The sequence below is a fragment of the Haemaphysalis longicornis genome, unplaced genomic scaffold (assembly GCF_048455015.1).
Source record: "Haemaphysalis longicornis isolate Haplotype H1 unplaced genomic scaffold, Haemaphysalis longicornis Haplotype H1 scaffold_7, whole genome shotgun sequence".
NCBI classification, from domain to species: domain Eukaryota; kingdom Metazoa; phylum Arthropoda; class Arachnida; order Ixodida; family Ixodidae; genus Haemaphysalis; species Haemaphysalis longicornis.
In genome coordinates, this window is record NW_027526422.1 from 105,197,144 (window position 1) to 105,217,762 (window position 20,619).

At 47.0% G+C, this 20,619-nt stretch overlaps 1 protein-coding gene across 1 annotated transcript; it reads right to left on the reverse strand.

The window, feature by feature from the left end:
- Nucleotides 1–1,393: 1,393 nt before the first annotated feature.
- Nucleotides 1,394–14,737, reverse strand: LOC144146462 (uncharacterized). The gene is made up of 3 exons (XM_077678414.1): nt 14,531–14,737; nt 9,270–9,353; nt 1,394–1,639 (listed from the first exon to the last, which is right to left on the reverse strand). Exons 1-3 carry the CDS (start codon nt 14,564–14,566, stop codon nt 1,394–1,396), a joined length of 366 nt encoding a protein of 121 aa, XP_077534540.1. The 5' UTR covers nt 14,567–14,737.
- Nucleotides 14,738–20,619: the final 5,882 nt, after the last annotated feature.

The window sequence follows — 20,619 nt, forward strand, 5'->3', positions numbered from 1 at the left end:
CCCATGAATACAAGGTACAATCAATACAAAACACAAAAGTCTACAAAGTCTACAAAAGTTATACGTAAGTTTAAAAATTAGTGAGTTTATTTAAAATATCTATTCCTTCCACAAATTCCACTTTGGCTAGATACCTGGAACGAAAATGGATAAGAAACACAACACCGCCTGCCCTGCGCAAAGCTCTGCGCTTCCTTTAGTTTTAATGTCGTAATTTTATGGCAAAGCTTCGGAATATGGGATGCAATGAACCATTTAAATATTTTACGTAGTTCTGGCGGCAAGTAATAAGAGAAGGTAGATCTACCTTGACTAATGCAGGCGTCCCCCATATTCAAGCCAGTTATTTATTGCCGCATCCAACACTGGGGGCACACCAGCAGGTGCATTGTTAAACTCTTTCGGCGGCCACTATCTTTATAGGCGTTACGAGCACGATTAATGTAGGTGATGGGGTATGTTTAATTATTCTGTGGGTGTGCGTCAAAGCCTTCGAACAATAACGTACGAGTTTTAGTAAGTGCATCACCTAAAGATACAACTGCTTTTGTCGTATTTCTTAATGTCAGTGTTTTATCACCAGCATGCGTGAATGTGCCATAGTCCGCTCATGGACTGGCCAATCTCTCCGTCGTTACGAGCCACTTTCATTGGTCCCGTCATCGTCTTCGTCAGTCAGGAATCGCAGCTCTACAAGCGAGCCGGTCTTGGCCGCCTACGCAGATGAGTCAGCCGAACGCGGCCGCCGAAGCACCAGCGAAAGGCGGAGCGCCATCCTCGCCTTCGAAAGCAGAGCTCCCGAGGCAGGGGAAATGCGGTCGACTGTAGAAACTCCCACTCAAGATAAGCGGCATCAGAATGCTACAAATTAGGAGATAATTCTCTGGATTTCTGCAGAATTTGTTTGTGTCGGATGTGTTATTAAAACTCGTTCTTACTGCGACTAGTGCGTACACGCGTGCACTCGTTCCGGCACAAACATTTCTCCAAGCCAGTTTCGCAACTAATTCCCAATCGTTTCATACACATATCAAATCAGATAATTTCCATTCACGAATCCCTATACAAGATACCGTCGTGTGCTGCAATGCATCAGTTTGCTGCAATGCGGTGTGTTCTACCGAAAGGCATTACTTGGCGCGGGGTAGCAGCGCTCCGTCCATTGTCGCCCCTCTTGTACAAGAAATCAATGAATTTCACGGGTGCAAACTTGTACGGGTAAAATTTTATTCAAACTTCAAATAAGGCCATCAAAGAGCACGCATCGATCATTCCAGATATTACAGATGGGGAAACGGCGGAATTATTCCCGGAAACCATCGTACACAGCCGGCATGCACAGTCACGACCGTTCGCCTTCCCCGCACAAGCTGTTGTGGCTGCCTTTCGGACGTTAGCCGTTGTTCAGCTTTTTTTGGTCCGAGGTTTTGTTGTTCCACAAAAAGTGGTCATCAGGGGTGGTGATTAGATGCGGCGAATGCAGGTCCACCATAGTTTCATTAAGCAACAAGAGTGGCTGCCGTGATGCGATTGTAGAGGTGATGTTCACGGAACCCGTGGTGGCCACTATGGGGTCGTGGGCTTCGGCCAACGACGTCCGCTCCGAAGACGTAGTGTTCTCCACAGCGCTGGGTATTTCCTGGAGGTTGACAGCAAACATTAAAACTGATAAGGACAGATCCGTATCGTCATCTTGATCAACAACAGCCTATTTGTATCTACTGCAGGACGGAGTCATCTCCCAACCATTTACACCCACTTCCTTCATGCTTTCCTTAATTGCTTCGTTGCTTCATTACATATGGCCGACCTATCCTTTTAAATATTACATGTTTTAAATTGGGTTTCATCCAGGATGCCAAATTGAGATAAAAACCAACGAAATTCGGCAGAGTGTTGCACTCTGATGAGTGCACGGACTCTCACTCGACTAGTGGGCCCGGAAAGAACTTTATCCGGCACCACCCTCCTCTACCGCTAGACTACTTAGCCTAGACAGGCATGCTTAAAAATTGTTGGAGCTTTATTGGGGTTTTTGCAAGGGAGGAGCCCCGGTAAACATCCCCTCATAATAACAAAGAAGACATATTATATCCAATAATACCTCCAGGCTTTGCTTCACCGGTTAGACAGCAAGTGCAAGTGGCGTTGCACTCGCCGTAACGTGACTTTTGTGTCGCGGCATCGCGTGAAGTAAAAAAAAAACAAGGAAGCAGTGCAGCATTCCTCAAGAAGCCACAAAGGGACATAATGATGATGGTTGGATTTTTATAGCGCTAGGCCAGCGAGGGCAAAGATCGCCAAAACATACATGGTGAACGAAGGAAACAATGAAAAGGTCGCTACTAAAACGTATAAGCAAGAATGACAGCCAAATCAGTTAAAAAGAATGGTGTTGGCTGGTCTAAAAGGGCAGTTTTTGATTATGCATAACAAGAAATGAGGTGTTGCAAGTTCAACTTTTGATAAATACTCAAAAAACACGCTTTATGAAAACCAGAAGGTGGTCACCCAGAAACAGAACTTTGAGTGGAGGGGGATGTGTTGTCCGTACAGTTGGGGAAAGTGTTTGTGTCGTGTTGTTTCCAGTTCTTATATTGAATCAAAATGTGAATTGCGGATAGGTGTTTCCACACTTGCTGCGCACGGGTCTTGAATAGCCAGTGAGCAAGTGGGAGTACATTGCATGCGTCGGGCCTATTGGTAATCTAGCCAAAGCAACTTCCATAAATCTGTTGTGTGAGACAGTGGCATTTCGTCCCAAGTGTGCTTCTATTACGTGTAGTTTGTTGTCTGTCTGTTCATTCCAGTGTGCTTGCCATGTTTCACGAAGTTGTTTGTTTGATGTATGGCTTGAGGTTGGTGTAAGTGTAAGGCACTCTTGTTATGTCCACTGTGTTTTATAATTGAGTAGCAGCGACCATTTCATCTGCCACCTTTTTTCGGCGCTCTGACCTGGAACCCAATCTGGACTCAACCTGGAACCAGAGTGACCTGGAGTCGCGTCAACGTTTGAGCCATATGCTGACATAATGGTCCACAAAAGAAGGTTCACAATATGTTTTTGAAAGTGTTTCTGCATGATACCACGCGCACGACGCTAAGTGAATATCTGTAAATGATAAATTTCGGAATATGAAATTCACCAAAGGGGTCTACAAAAAAAAAAAAATTCCGTGCGCGTCCTCTATTGAAATGTTAAAAGGTACATTCATGGTTTTGGAAACTGAAGAACTGGGTCCGTGTGCAGAAGACGACAAAGTGGGGGCAGTTTTGGATTCATGAAGGCAAAATTCTTTGCTCTGCTATTTCTCCTGAGGAAACAGGAAGTACTGCAGAATTGTAGTACTGGCCGGCCTGTTTTTGTCAATTTGGGTAAAGGCAGCATGACACAGGGCGGAGGTATTATTCGTCCATAAATGAATGAAGGATGATTTGAAGGTGTTTAAAAAAGGGATATTAAGTAAGGCCGCTTCCTCTTCCACTCACCGTGAGAAAAGAACTGAAGGGGTGGGCGTAAAATGAAAAAGAGCTGGGATGTAGATGTATCGTTAAGAACACTTTTAGACGGAGGGTTTACATTGGTGAGATTTTATAAGGGTATAAGAGATCAATATAAGTTCGCTGGTGCTCTAGTCACCATTTGTCGCATTCTACGTGTAGGCTTCGGACTGGGCTAGTACGGAAAGTACAACACGAAGGGTGAGGCCCCAAGTGCAGCACTTGTTCAAGAATCGTAGGGCTCTTATTGTTGCTGACCCATGCACCGCACTCTCATAGCCAAATTGCCAAATATAGACCCAAGCGAGCTGGTAAAAACACGCAACAGATGCTGTTGCCACACGTTACCACAACAGATGCTGTTGCTGTTGCCTTAAATCCCCTCACCACACGATTGATGTGAGGGGATTTAAGAATTTTCGTTGTTTTAAGTCATTTGTGGTGTGTAATATTTTTATGACGAGCAATTAATGTGAGTTTTTCATTCAGTACACCTAAAAACTTGTGTTCTGTTCTTACAGAAATAAAGTCAATTTGAGTTTCATATCGGGGTCCTCCGAGATCCCGCCCCTCTCTGAAATCACAATGCAGGTACGTTTTGCAGGATTAAGATCAAAACCATTTTCACCTGCTCAGTGACCTAGCTTGCTTACCACAAGCCGGAACGGACATGTTTCCCAATTTAAAAGATATTTGAACATCGTTTAAATATATTGAACAGGACGTTGTTGTTGGCAATCCGTACCGAAGTGAATGCAACTTCACGATAAACAAGATGCAGCTGAAAACGCCCCTTTGAGGCATGCCATTTTCCTGTACGGGAATGTTCGATAGTTCCGACCTAAATCTGACACAGAATGTTTGTTTAGACATCTAACTATAAAGATTGTTGAGCATGTTACCTGATATACCAAAAGATACTACGTCGGTAGGAATTCCGTAGTGCCATGCAATATCACAGGCCTTTTCAATACAAAAAAATACCGTCATGCAATATTGCTTATCTATATAGGCATACTTAATGTAGGATCCTAAAGCAACAAGTTGGTCATGTCTGGATAGCCCCGCAGGAAGCCTGTCTGGCAGCTCTCGAGAAGACCATTAAACTATAAATGGTACCCCAGTCTCGCCTGTGTCATTTTCTCGAGAAGCGTGGAGTGGCAGCTTGTAAGAACGGTGCATAGAATGCTTGCGGGAAATGACAGGTCTTTCCCCACAATCAGGAATGCCAATGCTATTTCTCCATGATTGTTCCTATAAGTGTGAGCGTCATTCATTTTTTTGGAAGTTATAATATTTGGACATTACCTTGGAGGGGCTTACGCTATAACGTGTCTTTCTCATTCCGAACAAGTGCTTCCAAGATTACGGTGAACGCTGGAGTTCCTTTGGCCATTGTTGGCCGATCTTCCTAAGTGGGTATGCTTGGCTTGACAACCGTGTGACGGGGACTGTGGGCGGTGGCCGCGAGGCATGCACACACGAGCACCGGGCATTTTCTTGTTTTTTTTACCTGTCGGGCGGTCGCTACAACCGTGGCCAGTTTCCCTAAGTGGGCATGATAGGCTTGACGAGCGTGCGCAGGGGACTCTGGGTGATCGTCGCGAGGCACGCATACATGAGGTGAAGGTATTTTCTTGGTTTTGTTACCTACCGGGCGGTCACCGCTAATCCCGCGCTCGCGCGCGCGCTCGGCCATTTCTTGGTATTTTTCAGTGCGGAGCCGAAAAGTAACGATTTGCGAACAGCTTCGCTGTTAAGTATGAATACATGCCACGCCGTTGCAAAGCCGTGTAGCTCACAAGTGGCCTCAAGATCCAACGAGACGGAACATTCACCGAGAGGAAATGTCCAATCCGTAACGTGATTTGCTTGACGGAAATTCCACCGAGACAAAAGAAGCAATCGAATCTGAATACCCAAGGAGGCGAAAGATCCACCGGTACACACTAAGAGAAAAGTTAATCTATTGACAAAAGTTTCCTCTTGTCCGGGGATTTGGATGGGGAGCAAATGTGCCGGGTTTGCTAGTTCAGTCAGCTGTCGCTGACCTAGAGCGCTTGTGTCACCGGCCACTCGTCTTCACTGGCGAAGGCCGCATGAAGTACGGGCGGGAAGGCGGAATTCTGGACACAAACGCAATTTGTGCACTGTACGTCCTGGTATTCCCTGCTGGGTCACAATGAGAGGGTACCCTCCATTTTTTGAAAGTTGTGTATTGTGGGAGGAGTGGGAATGTACCGGGTCTATATTTGTCTTAGTATAGCTCATTGCCATAATGTTAGTGTACTATGAGGTCTCGGAAAGGGGTGTATAGGACGGCATGCCTCCCCAAGAGCTTTTATTGTGTCTATAGAGCGGCCGCATGAGAAGGACATCTTTATTGGATGAAGATCCGCTGGTGCCCGGATGTTGAGTTTACGGGCGGACGAATATTCGAGCTCATTTCCAGGAACGCGTTCATACTGAGGAAGCCAGAGCAGCCTGCATCGAGTTCAGATTCGCTGCAATGCTTTTTCTATTATCCGTGCCGTGGTTGTGTTCAGATTGTTGTTAATGAGCGAATGAGGGCGATTGGTTGAAAAGGATTTCGCAGTCTTTCTGCGTGACGATTTCACTGGATTCTGCGTCGGCCGTTCAGAATGGTCAAGTGAGCCTAAATATCCAGCAAGATGGAAGGTCCATCAAGACGGAAGATCCAATAGAACCCGATCATCCAAAAAGATGAAAAATCCGTTGTGACAGAGCATCCAATCGAACCTGAATATACACCAAACGTGACGATCCATCAAGACAAGATACACCGTTGGATCTTTCGTCCTATTCGCCCTTCAGGCAACAAACAGATGCAGCTGGCGCCACTCTGAAGTAGCACACAATTCTTTTGCAAACGACTATGCCACGCACCTTGCGATTATTTAAATGAATAGCTTTCTCCTTCCCGCCTTTTCAGCTCACCAATTTGCTGTAATCCTCCCCATAATGCGTTGTGAAGCTACGTCAAGCCATCAATCATACATCTAGATCTCAGTGACTCATTGTTACGAAGAAAACCTCCGCAACGCACTAGACAAAAATGTGTAGAGCACCAACACAAGGCTTCCCCCGCCTGTAAGAAAATGCGATGCTGAAGATACACATTGAGGCTGTTATGCCTCATCTGATTGGGGGCGCCCTTTGAGGAGGCAAAGCACTCTGCCAGGATGACCCTGTCTTTGGAGAGCGAATGACGCCTTGCAAACGGACCCACTGCAACCATTGGTCAATATGGCATACACTGCCGTGTGTGTGGGTCACGGAGCAATAATACCATTGCTTACTACGTGGTCTGTGCACACGGTCCTGTTTGAACAGTGTAACGTGGACAACATGCGGACGGAGTAGATATAGTGCAAGCGCCAACTTTTACATTCAGGTACGACGTATGTGAGCTGTTCTGCCGTTCGCCTGCCGAGCCGAGGAGCTTTCTTGATCCGAACGTTTACTGACTTGTGACCCTACCGCAGATTTTGGTCTGTTGTCAATATGTGTGGTTTTGCAGGTTGCTCTTGCTTCCCTACCCATTAAAGAGATGCTGGTTATTGCGAGGGTTTCGTGGATTTTGTGCCCGTCGAAAAATCTAGGTGTGCAAAAACCCGGCTACCCAATTTGACGCAAGTGCTTGAGGTGTTTGATAGCTAGAGACGTTCGTGTGTGTCGTATGTTTTTTTTGCCTGCTTGCGTGTGCGCTTACTTTCATCTGGCTGTGCACTTGCTTGAACTCGAACGGGGTCATTTTCTATTTAGAATTTCACTTTTCTTTTCACGACGTCATGGAGAGGCGGCGTATAGCCCGGCGTCCCAGGCACAATAGACGTTGGAATGGTAAATGCTTGCGGGACTTGTGAAGGCTCTCTGCTTCAAACTTGCCGCGTCGCAATACTGAACCATGAACGGATACGGCAACCCCGATTTCCAACTATCTACCTAGATTGGGTGGCGTAGAGGAAGACTTCCGTGAGGAATTTGTACGTTGTTCAAAATTCCATGTCACCTCAGCTTCGCTGGTTACCTTTACAGGGTGTGATGGCTGGCTAATAGCTTGTTTTTGCAAAACGTTTACGCGTTTATGACACGGTAACCAAAAATACCGTCTCTTTGTGACCCAGCGGTGCGTCCGCGTTTTATACTTTTTGAGCCTCATACACTGCCGTTTTTGCTTCCCGAACGAACCGGGAACTTGCCATATTTTTCTTAACCTGCACATACACAAGGAACGCATTACGCCGCTCATGTTTCCGTTTTCCCACAATAACAACGTGCAGCGCGACTTAGCGTTCGTGCAATAGAGACTGCGATGATGCCACCGAGTTACACGGCTTCCTTTGCAAACGTGGCCCCAAAGCTATGTTTCATTCACGCTCCCCACCGCTATGACAGATGCTCTGCCGCTAGAGTCAAAATGCTCTGCAGTTGGCTCCACGTGGCATATACTAGATAGATGGTAAGTTTCAGTTTTATTGCACTGCTTTTATAGCAGTTACCATTATGGCGCAGTACTGCTCCATAAGTGCAATTGTCTATTTAAATGTAATCGAGGCTGTTCGCGCATCACGCTCTCGAAGCCATGGAAGAAGCGGTGGTCTAAAGTGGTTATAAAGTGGGCATAAAGGAATAAAGTAAAGGTCAATAACATGGGTGCGATAGTTTCGCGTCGTATTTCCCAGCTCTTATGGCTAATGCGATGCGCCTCCCGCGTCAGCTTAGTCAGGTCTGGGACCACATTTGTGGAATTCGCCGCCCTACCGCATTGGTACCCTATACATGAATGGGATACGCTGAACAAAAATTGGCTGAGCTTGCCCTATCGGTCCAAGGCTGGAGAGAAACGGGAGCTGGGTTTGAGCTGGCTTCTTCAATTTCTCGCAAGTTCCGACCGGTTTTGCTAGGCTTTGCTAAGATTTTTTAGGCTTTGCGATGTTCTGCCAAGGCTAGACTAATGGCTGAGGGGTGAAGCCAAGTTTAGCCGGATTTTGCGACGCCCTTCGCGTTGGTTCGTCCCACTGAAAGCGGATCCCAGTGCAGAAGAAGCTAGGCGGACGCCCATCTGCGCTATTTTCCCAGCCGTGCACCACTAGTGCAAGTGGCGCCAATTTGTTTTGCGTATTAGTAGCCCAAGAAATACTATCATTTTTAAAATAGCCTATTAAGGGGTGCGCATGAGCATATGCGCCGTGTGCTCACACTCGAGCAGGCACGAAAGCCGGCTTCACTGTTATAATGCTCTAATGGCGGTGGTGCACCCTTTACAGAGGGCGCAGTCTGTTATCTCCGTATTTTTTTGCTAACCCCGCCGGACCATGCTCAAGTTTAAAGATTTCTGGTTGAAGTGAACAAATGCGAATGCGCTACCGTCGCAATTATTCAAACAATTGCAGAAATAACGCAGCTTTTCACGACAATTCAAACATGGATTAGAGAAGTCAAAATCTGCCCTTTGCACCTGAGTGGTTGAATGGGAATTGAAAAATAAATTGCCTTCAAGTTACTGAGCAGCGCCTGCAATGTTAAGACCACGGACGTCAGCGATATTCAGAGCAAAATGAACAATATTCTGTTCCTTGGGAGTGATAAGGGCTTTCAACTTTTATTCAAGCCAAGCAAACCGGCTTTATAACCGAGCAACCGCCAATGACAACTGAAGCTAGCAGTAACAATGCGTCCTTAGCTTGCGCACGAATATACATATGATTGCTTTTGACAGTGATGGCACAGTGGCCATATCTTACCGAGCTGTTGTTTGTGAGATCTTGGTCAGAGATCGTGATGTTTGTCGTAGGCTTGTCGGAGATCGTGGTGGTGCGCCGGCGTATCTAAGAGAGAGAGACAGAGAAAGAAAGAGAGAGAAAGGGGGAGGGAGAGCGAGCGATCAAAATGCAAGATGTGGAAAGAGGTCGGCGGTTCAGTTGCAGCACAAGTGGTAACAATGTTAGGCGTTCTCTTCTCGTTCTGCGGGCAATGAAGGAGGATGGTCCGTACGCCAGGAGGCAGAAATGCGCTTCTGGCACTGGCCATACAACGCTTGGTGCAGCCATCCCTCACTTGTTATCTGTGCTTTAAGTGCAGAGCTCTTTATGTGCTCGCCTTGTCGTCTTAGTTCGTTAACGATTCACGCGAATGTGAAATCAGGCGGCGCAGCGAGGTAAAGGACCCAAGCTGAGCCTGATGTAACGTCGTCAGGAAGCCACGCGGAGGCTTGGAAAACCACGCGCTTTAAATAGTCATAGCCATTCAAACCTCGCGAACCATTGGTGCTTGTCATACACCTCCCCGTTGTTTAGCCCAAAGAAGACTGCAGAAAAGCAACAAATTTATTCTTTGTCGTCATGACCAAATTTGTACTGGTAGAATTTTGATAGCACGCAATTCGTATATTACTACCAGACGCGCTGCGTGTGTATGTAGATGGGACGACGCTTTGAGTTCGACGTCATCGTTCCACATCCCCGAATACGGAGTTAAGCTAGAGGTGGGCGCGCGTCCAGCGGGGTCAAACAAGATCCCTTGTAGCGCACAGTACGACCACTGTTATTAGGGATTGTGCACTTGGAGAAGGAGCTATTTGCGCTTAAATTTGGTGCACATTCTTTTTATAGCAGCACGCATGGTGTGGTGAGTCATGAAATCTAGCGATCAAGTAGGCAAAGAAGCACTATTACGCGAGACGAGCACTATGCAGCCGACGCTGCACAGCCGTCAGGATCGTTGGCCTTCTCTGATACGACATTGGCCAACTGGCGTAAGCGACACTGCCATTTGCGGGACCCTGCATGTTGAGTCATACGCAAAGTTTCACCACAAGAATAATATCTACCTAACAATTGCCCAGGTGCAAGTCCGGTACGAAAAAAAAAACCGTGTGCGGGCAGCGCTCCATGAGAAATATTGCAATACCATCTCTCAAGGCACGTGGTAAACAGGCGAACCAAAGCCATGTTTTTGACGCCGGCGCCAGCCTCAGTCAGCATACAAACTTTTGTTTCCGGTAACTCCCCTGTACACGTCATTGCTGCCGTAACGAAACACAAGATGCAACGTCAAACATGAAATTCGGCCTTAATTTCTGTAATTCAATAGTGAATGAAACACTATTCACTATAGAGCACTATAAAACACCAAATCTTTCTAAGAACAGAAACGCATTTTGTCTTATGCCCCCTTTAATGTAAATCTCGCGGAAACCTGATGTTTTGTGCTTAGCGGGCTTTGATTTGTTGTGTTTCTGTGTTTTTCTGCCAGCTGGACTCTGTTGCGTGCGAAGCGCGCAAGGGTAGGCGCAATGGCCTTTTTAAGTGCAGAGCACTGTAGGGCCGCGCCTTGTCGTTTCCAGTTTCCAGGATTCCAGTTTAGAAGCGCCGTAGCTTGGCATGCTGGCTTTCACTCTTTCCGCGCAAAGAAAAATACTTCAATTTGTTTTTCTCATACTGTTGCCTGCTCTCTCGTCTGGTTTTCTCGTACCTGTCTTACGCTGCGCCGCACGTATATGGCATTCGACAGCTAACCTCTTTTAGCGACTGTTGTTTTTCTCCATGGGAAAGTAAACGAGGAGCTTTATGCTGGGAAGAAAACACATCGAAAACTCGGTTGTAAATATTTTGATTGATTGTAGGGTTTAATGTTCCCGCGCAATGCAGGCGATGAGAGGCGCCGTAGCGGAGGGCTCCGGATTATGTTTGACCACCTGGGGATCTTTAACGTGCTCCGAAATCTCGTACACACGGGCGTTTTTGCTTTTCGCCTGCATCAGAAAAGCCGCCGCCGCGGCCGGGAATCGAACTTGCGACTTCGTGCTCAGCAGCGCAACGCCTTAGCCGCTGTGCCACCGCGGCGGGTGGTTGTAAATATTTTAAAGGGGCACTGAGACAAAAATTTTGCATCTTGTTTTTTTTTTTTGTTGCCATAAGTAGCTAGTGACCTACTTATCACCCGTAGAAACCTCATTTGCTTCAGCGTGCAACCGTTGTTTAATTAGGGGCATTTTCAGCGGCCAGTCGCAGTTTCGGCTTCAGCGGGTGCCGCGAAACGATGGATTTTGTGTGAACAAAGCTGACCACGTGACCGTCGGAGGGATATCACAGAGCAAAGCTGTCGTAGCCCTGTCGAATCCGTGTCGCCGGCTGTTTCTGACAATTCCCCGACGTACTGATCTCGTGAGCCGCTTAATTAAAAAGCGACCGTGGACGTGACGCAGGCGCTGCGAGTGCAAATGCTGCCGCGGCTAGAACGACGCGCGCTGGGAGCAGCCGGGCGGTCTGTTTACACGTCCCCCTACAGATGTATTCGGCTTAGCACTGCGGCGGATATTCGATTGCCGCTCTGGTAAGTGTTGCAGATGACAATTTTTAATGCAACCCGCCATCGCATCATTAACTCCTTTTTCATATAAACGGACGTGGTTGGGACTTGGGTGCAATTTCGTGCAGCTGTAACAAGCTATCACTCGAGCTACCGGCGCCAGCCTTGGCCACTTTGCCACCATGCGGCTCGCTCAGTGGGCTTTTCGTGTCTCCGGCGCGTTTTCGCGTCCAATGTAAATCAAAAGTAATAGAAACAGAGTGCCTGGAATCGCTGTAGAACTTTGGTCGCGGCAAGCTGCCCGATGAGCCGACAAATTCTCGGCGCCTCCGCCTCCGCCGCCAACGATCGGGTCGTTCGTTTTCCAGAGCAGACGCTCCGCCCTCCGGCCCTCCGATTGGAGCGGTGAGCCGGGCGAGCCGGCGAAAAGCGCCGGCAGTGTGGAAGCGGCAAACACAAAGTCGTGACGTATGTGGAGAAAAGGACGAGCCGCGAAGACCCCTCCCGATGATACCTTTAATCGAACACAGTTAACGATGATGATAGGGGGGCGCGAGAGAAGGATACTCACTTATTTCACAACATCCTCCCCCGCGCGACAATGAATGAGTATGGTTCGTGGACAAGAAATTGTTCAGTCAATGGAGCGCTAATTTCATGTCCGAGTGGGCCAAAAGAGTTCGAAACCTTGCGCCTTCCACTTCCACCGATGGTACCGATGCCTTGGCGTTGGAGGAGCCATGAACCAAGCTACTGCGGCCACTTGATGCAGTCTTGTGAGGAGACCAGTTGAGCCTCTTTTCCCTGTCGTGGTTGCAGGTATTACTTGGTGTTCGCGATTCACGCCGTTTTTATTGGTGGCAGCCGGATGCACGGGGGACATATTGGAATTAAACTTTTCTTTCCAGGAGATGATGCGTGCTGTAATTCTGTAGGCTAATTCAGCTCTGTGCCTTGGCTCGCGGCGTCCTGTACGCCATTTCGCTGAAAACGGTCGGCGCCCACGAATATGCTTCCCTTCCGCAACCTTTCGGTTGGGGCGCCGATTCTCTCGGAGTGGAGGGGAATTGCGATTTAACCCAGCTTCCAGGTCCTTGGTCTTCGGACGTTTTCTCCTGGCAGTTTTTTCTTTGCTTCGCTTGCACTGATTCTTCCTCTGGAACATACATGTTAACACTGGATGACAAAGTGGGTGACGTCGTAACAAACATCTCTTCCCGTCTTCGGCCAGCGAATCGCTCGAACGCACCTTTCGCTCTCTCCTCTTGCAGTTTTCTCCGTCATTCAGTTCTCCAAGACTTGGGGTGCTATTGGGTATTACAGGTGATGTTAGGTTGTCTGTGGTCGAGTCGTTAATTATCTCGTTTGCGTGCGCTGGTCTAAACGTGGTAGGCATCAGTGCCCTTCGATCTGATACTCTCTTGTGGGTGATAACCTCGTCGTATTTGGTCTCTTCGGGATCGGACACGAGATGGCCGGTGTCCAATAGCGTTACCCCTTCAAAATGTACGTTCGTTTTTGTCGTAACTTGCCCCTTATCATTCACTGCTGAAGCATTCTGATCCGTGTCCGAAGTATGGGTATTCTTCCTGTCTTTTTCCATGTCTTGTCGGTGCTCGTGCAGTTCTGCGTCAATTCGACCTTTATAAGAAGCAATAAGGTTCTGTCGGGCTCTCTGCACTTGGACCATTTCAAACTCAGCCTTGGCCTTTGCCATACAAACTAAAGCGTCGAACTCGAATGCGTCTTCAACTTCGGCTTCTAATTCATCAAGGTCCATGGTGTCTTGAACTTCCCGGTTAATTATTTTTAGTGCGTCATGATTCTCGTTCAAATTACGAAGAAGCTCTTTCAACTCACTTATTGAGGGTCGTGTCATTGGGAGGTGGTCATCAAATTGGCCGATGATGTTCATGATTTCTAGTCGGACGATGCGCCGCCTTTCGAGGAGGGCCTCCATGGTCCGGTCCAGCGTCAAGTCGCTTGTAATAGCTGGTGACCGGGCTCAGAAGGCAGAAGACGGCGTCGTCTCCGCATCGGTCGTGTCACTGCTCACGGACATCTCGTGCTGTTTCGGGCAGATATCTGTTATGGCTGGGTTTGTTCTGTCTTCTTCTTCTAAGGCTGCCCCGCTGTCCTCCGAGTCAGCGTCTTCCTGTGCGGCTTCATTCCCGATCTCCAGAGGGGAGGATGCGGTCGAACAGAAGCGGAATACGCTCGCTGTAGCTCACCTCTGGAGGTCCCTTCTCCCGGGTTTCACGGCACCAAAATATGTGGAGAAAGGGACGAGCCGCGAAGACCCCTCCCGATGATGCCTTTAATCGAACACAGTTAACGATGATGATAGTGGGGCGCGAGAGAAGGATACTCACTTATTTCACAACAACGTGTGTGGATGTTGTTTATTTACAAAATACCCGCGGGATGTCGATTGCGCGTGGTCCTGTGCTGACTGCTCGGTTGCGTTTCTCACACTTTAAAATTGATTTTAAATATGTTCTAGGCTGTATTCGCCGCTGATATTTTGCAGATTATGTATATGTGTCCACACCTATCTATTTCCGAAGTTATCTCGCCTTCAAAAGTTTGTGTCAGTACCCCTTTAATGGTTCCTGTGGTTTGATAGTAAAGTTAAAATCACTGTGGGCGCGGGAAGGAAGAGCTGAGCGGCGGAGGAGCAAAAAAAGGTACTCACAGCTCTTTCCATTCTTCTTCTGACGTAGAAGGCCATGATTACCAGTGCCACCACGGCGACGAACGTGAGGGTGGTCTTGATCACCACCAACGTGCCTGTACTAGGGAACCGCACGCCAGACTGAAATGACCCTACGTGTGCCTGACGCAAGCGGCTCGCCTGGAGCACGTAAACGGGCCTGGAAAGAACAAAGCCTCAGTTTAACTTAGACTGTCATCTGGGTCAAGTCTTTGTGTCACTAAGAGGCTTCAAAATTCAGTACATGCACTGAACCACACAAGAGGTACGAAATGTTACAGGGCGCGGTAAAACGCTACAGAAACCACTTTCGAAATCTAGCAATTTGCATATTTGGATTTTACCTGCAAAAAAGGGTTACAAATTTCCGTTGTTGAACAAGTTAGGACAACTTATCAGTGCGTGCAGGTAAAGCAAAAAGGGCATTTTAAGTCCTTCCTTATGACTTAATATAGCAGTGTGTGAGGATTATGCGCGTGTGGTGATGTGGCAGTGCTCTATACACACACGGTACAAGGTTATTGCTGAAATATAATTTGTTTAGATGAAAATTTGCTTTGGCTACACTCGCAATTGTGGTACGGAAAATTGCTTAGCGTAAGGGAACACAGACGGGGTTCGACTTCCACGGTGACAACAAACGACTGCATCATGTCATGGAGAAGTGGAGGCTCGTATGTTTTATGCAGCCGCAATAGAAGAGAAGTTTTGGATAATCCGGGTATTGCTCTGTCAGATTTATTTTAGAGCGAGAAGCATAAAATACAACTGCTAAAATACGCCTGCTGGGAGAGGCCTAAACCATAGTGCAATTGACTCGAAGACGATTTGTCGATCTCAAGAAGTACTGTGACATATTTGGCTGTTGCGTGTCCATGGTAAAAACTATAAAAAGAACCTGACCACTCGACACAAAGGAGACCGAAAAACACTTACGACAAGACAGTCTAAGTTGCAGAATGTAGAAAATATTTATCTCCGGTAACAAACAAAATTGCAAAGCGCAAAGTACAGGCCTCTTGAAAGCTCTGTCTCGCTGTCTCTCTGCGCACATGCACACACTAAATTTACTTCAATGAGTGAACGCAGGTTTCAATAAGGTGGCGCTTCACTAAAAATCAGTTGGCAATCGGTGTGTGTTTGGCCATCAAAAAAAAGCTTCTGAGACGGATTAATATTTAATCCCAATTATTAAACTGAAACTGATGGTATCGTTGTTAACTCTCTGAAATTCTTTCAAGCTACCTTTCATCAAGAAAGCAGAAAGTTATAATCGACTATGACCATCCTACATACCGTTACATAACATATGGCGTCCCGGAGGGACGAGTCTGGATCCTATTTTAGTTTCAATTGATGTAAATGAACCTCCGCACGCAGCACACGACTCGACGATATTAACGTATGCGAATGCAACTGCCCTTATATTTTGTGGGTATGGTCTTTGTCCCCTACGCAATGCCACAATAACTGAAATCTCTAGCATCTCTTCCTGGGTTCTGAAAAAGGCAATCAATTACAAATATTGAAAAAACAAAATGTGTTATCTTTTCTTGAAGGAGGACAATTAGTTATGATACTGCTTCTAGTTTGTTCTAAATGATAGAACCACTCAATGTGAATGCTGTCGGAAGTTTATAGCCGTGATTCGTCATAATGGCATGCAGCGCCGTTATCCGCTCACTGCTGCCACCCAATATTTCAAATTCCCCGCTTTCCCACTGCTTGCGCGACCCCTGCATGAAACTCCGCCAGCGTGAGTTCTGTTATTTTTGTGCTTGCTTTAATTTCGTATGCTGGAGCTGTTTTGCGTCATTTCGAACAGGTATTTTTTTTCTTGTGCGGCTGGAGCCAATGTGCGTCATTTCGAAAGCGCCTATTTTTACGCGACCGCTTTTTTCGCTTACTATCGTAAAAACCAACGCAGCGAGCGTTCCTAACTAAATGAACGCGGGCGCTGCCGGTTATATACACATATTTTGCCTGATATTCAACAGCAGTTTTCTTTGCGCTAAACAACGGGGAGATGTATTACAAGTGCCAGCGGTTCACGAGATTAAACGGTTATGACTATTTAAACCGCGTAGTTTTTTGAAGCCTCAGCCTGACTCCATGACGACGGTACATGAGGCTCTGCTTGGGTCCGTTATCTCGCTGCGGCGCCTGATTCCGCAGTCGCTTGGCATGGTCCGTTAGCGAGTATACGACGACAAGGCGAGCCCATAAAGTGCTGTGCACTTAAAAGCATTGTAATTCCTAACTGTCCTCTGCCCCTAGCTTCGTTTTCTATACGGGTTCCGAACACTAAGCAAGCATCTAATAACAACTTCAAGTTACCATTCTGTATTAATGTCTATGGAGACGAATTACTGAATGCTGTGGTGCCACTATATGGAACAATGTGCGCATTCAGGTAAGAACTGCGATGAACTTAAAATTGTTGTGCGCGGAGTTTCGCTTGGCTAATCCGAACGTAGCCTGTTGTTGCGTCTTTACGTCTCGCTGCATGCTCTCATTACTCGTTAAGTTCATTTTTGTTTTTTTATTTGTCTTTTCTCTCTTCTCTTCGCTTTTTTGAACCTCGGTAGGTACCTGTGACTCACTTGTACGTGCAGTGCTGTATTTTACCGGAAGCAAGCCTCGGGCTCTCTTTCCAAATAGTCTGTAAGCATTTTTTTCAGTCCTATGACAATGAAGGCCTTGATTGGTTGACTGCACGGTTTCAGGTGTGGATAATAGTAGCACAAATATAAGTCCCACTTTCAAATTATGGTCCAGGTTGCATCTCCTTTTTTGCCTTCGTCTCGTGTTGTGCATTGGCGACTCGGTTGTCCGGGTGCCTGCAGGCATATCAGGTATCTAGGCGAGAAGATTGAGTAGTTCTTGGTTTACAACGAAACAGACCTAACGTAGAGCGTGACTGAACAAGACGGGAATCCTTTAAATCCGCTGTGTCCTTCAAAAGTGCATGCGAACTGTGCTACAAAATGAATAAAACTGCCCCGACTACTCTTCGTCACGGAAAATACTTTTCAGGTAGACGTGTCTCCAAAGATTATGATGTCAGGACACCAGCGAACTTCCATCAAAGAAGGCGCAAGTATGGCCTAACGAGAAATTTCACTAGGATGTTTATCACGTCGTCAGCGCCTGTAAAAGTATCATCGCAATTTTCCCAACATTCTATAGCTGACACTTTGAAATCATTATGCATCTATATCATCATATATCACGCATCAAAATTTTAACGAATCATAACTGTACCACGATGAGCTCACACAGTCGAAGCAGCTGCCGCGATTACGAAAGATTAGAATTGCCTGTTCGTTGAATGAACCATCATTGAATGCACTCCGTGCGCTAACGCACTGAAGCTTTCACAAAGTGCCAATTGGGTTTTAACGCGCTAAAGCGAAACCTTGGTGATAATGCGTGCGTTAGTTGTTGGACACGAATTATGTTCTGACCCAACGTCCCTCATAGTCAGGCGAGAAAATTTTAGCGCTGAGTCCCACTTCCCGCCAGTGCCACCTCATTCAACGACACGCATTCATATCTATACTCCCTCCACCGCATTCGCGGTGTGAGCCCAGTGGAAGGAGTCACTGAATTGGGGCGGCAATATCTGCCTCAATATCCCGCGGGGCGGTGACCTTCAGAATTTTGCAAATCTATTCTCATCGCAAAGCGAGCAACTGCCCAATGTGGAATTTCAGTCCTTCCAAATCTTCTCCTGACTGTTTAATGATATAATCTGTGACATTTCTTTCTGACATTCAAACTGTTGACTTGATATGTGGGAATAGATTGACTCAAAAAAAGGCGAAAGCGTTTGACTTGACCATGGTTACAAGAAAACAGCGGCGGGTGAGACCTCACTGAGAAGGACTATACTGAACAAGACCCCCATTGCGCGGAGTGATAGCATCGTTAAAGACGTAGGGCGATTGAGAAGTATAATGGCTGCATCTAATCTCACGGCAACCGTGAGAATTTTTTCCGGGAAATTCTCGCGGCAGTTTCCGTAAAAGCTGGCTGGCCTAAAATTTAGTGAATAATATTGCGTCCCAACGTAACCTCACATGACATAACCTCACCGAACCTAACGCAACCTAACAGAGCGCGTCATAACCTACCCAAATCCAGCCCAACTGCAACAAACCTAATTAACCCATCCCAACGACGCAGGGACACAACCTGTATTAAACGTTGTTCACCCCATTCTAGAAGTCCTGTGCGTCGATTTCTTGATATAGTAAAAACCAGAGTAAAAAAGTATTAGCAAAATCACGATGACCGGAAATTTCTAAAAGAAAAAAAAGATGGCAATGTCGGACTAGAAACTGAGCCTTCTTGTTCAAAGCCGAGTACTCTGCCACAGCACAAAAGAGTCAGGCTACAAACACGGCTTTTTAGGCAATATTTAACCCATAGAATTGCCGCGTAGCGTTCTTAGCCAATAAGAGGCGACTGCCGTGAGAAATGTCTGACGGAAATTCTCACTGTTACTGGGATAATACCCACTACCATACAAAATCCTTCCCCCACCCTATCAAATACCCAGCTTCGCCACATAGCTAAGCGCCGGCGTAAAACGCTACACGTTTTACTCCTCACTTCCACGGAATCAGCGTCCCTGGTTTCGTTTTTGTGCCTAAGGTGAACGACGTATTGCACTGGGATGGCCAAAACCACGAGGGTAGCTCAAGAAGCTCTCATTTCCCCACGATCGGAACAAAGTCGCTCTAAACAGTCATGACAACATACAAGCAAATAACACACCTTGTACCTAAACAAAACTTACCCGTCGTCTCTGGACGCCCTTTGACGACCTCGCATCCACGACCGGCAAGTCCGCATAATTGCTTTCTTCTTCGGCTTCGCGAGAAAGTAAAGAAGATGATACTATCGCGAGCACCGCCGAAAAATTTATGGCGATGTCGGATGGGCTTGCATGGCAGACCATCGCTTAACGCTGAGTATGGGGTATTGCTTGAGAGATCCGACTAACGCAATCTTTTTCTCCGGCAGGTCATGAAACGTCGCGAGGTTAATTAGAAAGTAATATTATTTCCATATGAAATAGTTGACATACCTGGGCGTGGTATTAGAAGGCTTGGTGGGTGCCAAGGTGTGCACCATTTGAAGTCCTAAAAAACAGTAAGACGCGAGGAGGATTTTTAGTGTAGTTGATAGAATAAAAGTTCCTGAGGACCTCCTCACAGATGTTGCCGATCCATCTGTTAAAAAGTAGTTTCAGTTTAAATATGTTTACTATGTGTGAGCTTCATCTGCAGTAGGCCAGTTGGAGGCATGCGCTTTTTAAAATTAACTCAAGGTACAAATGATTTATCCGGAGGGGCGCCAGAGTACAGGGCGGGAAGCTCCGTGACATCGTCTGCGGTGCTATCGTTTGAATTGAGCAGTGTGCAGTTCTTTTTGTTTGTACGAACCTATAATTTTCCCCCTGATCTCCAATATGGACCAGAAAATGAGCCCTTGCAGGTAGGTGGCCTATGCCTGAAATGTCTGCGGAGTGTTTTTGAAGCCATAGCACTTCAAAAGGGAGACAACTGGCTTCTGTAATCGTCCCAGAACATGACGAGATTTCAGGAAGCCCGAGCCGCTTCCTGAAGGAGTCATTCCTCGCCGCTTCCAGGTGCTGCAGGATAGGGAGGCTTAGCGGAATACGCCATCAACATAAGCCTAATGCTGTATTCGGGTGGTCGCTCTGATACTCCGACTCGGAGTACGCCGATGCGCCGCTTCCCCCAATCCGAGCAAGAGTCACCGCTCCCCAACCGAACGCGTACCCGATCTTGGAGTAGCACGCGACCGTGGCGCCGCGGCGCGACCAAAACGGCAACTGCAAACAGCCAGGCCCATGGCCAGGCCGGCCAAGGTGTCTCAACAAATGGCGGCCTCCGTATCGGACGCGTTAGCTCCAAGCCAAAGTTCCCCGACATCAGCCGAGCGCCTGTTATTCGCAATGATTGAAGGTAAGAATAGGTGTGCACAACCTTGCGAACGTATTCCTGCACTTTGAACACTGGAAGTGGGTCGGCGAACAG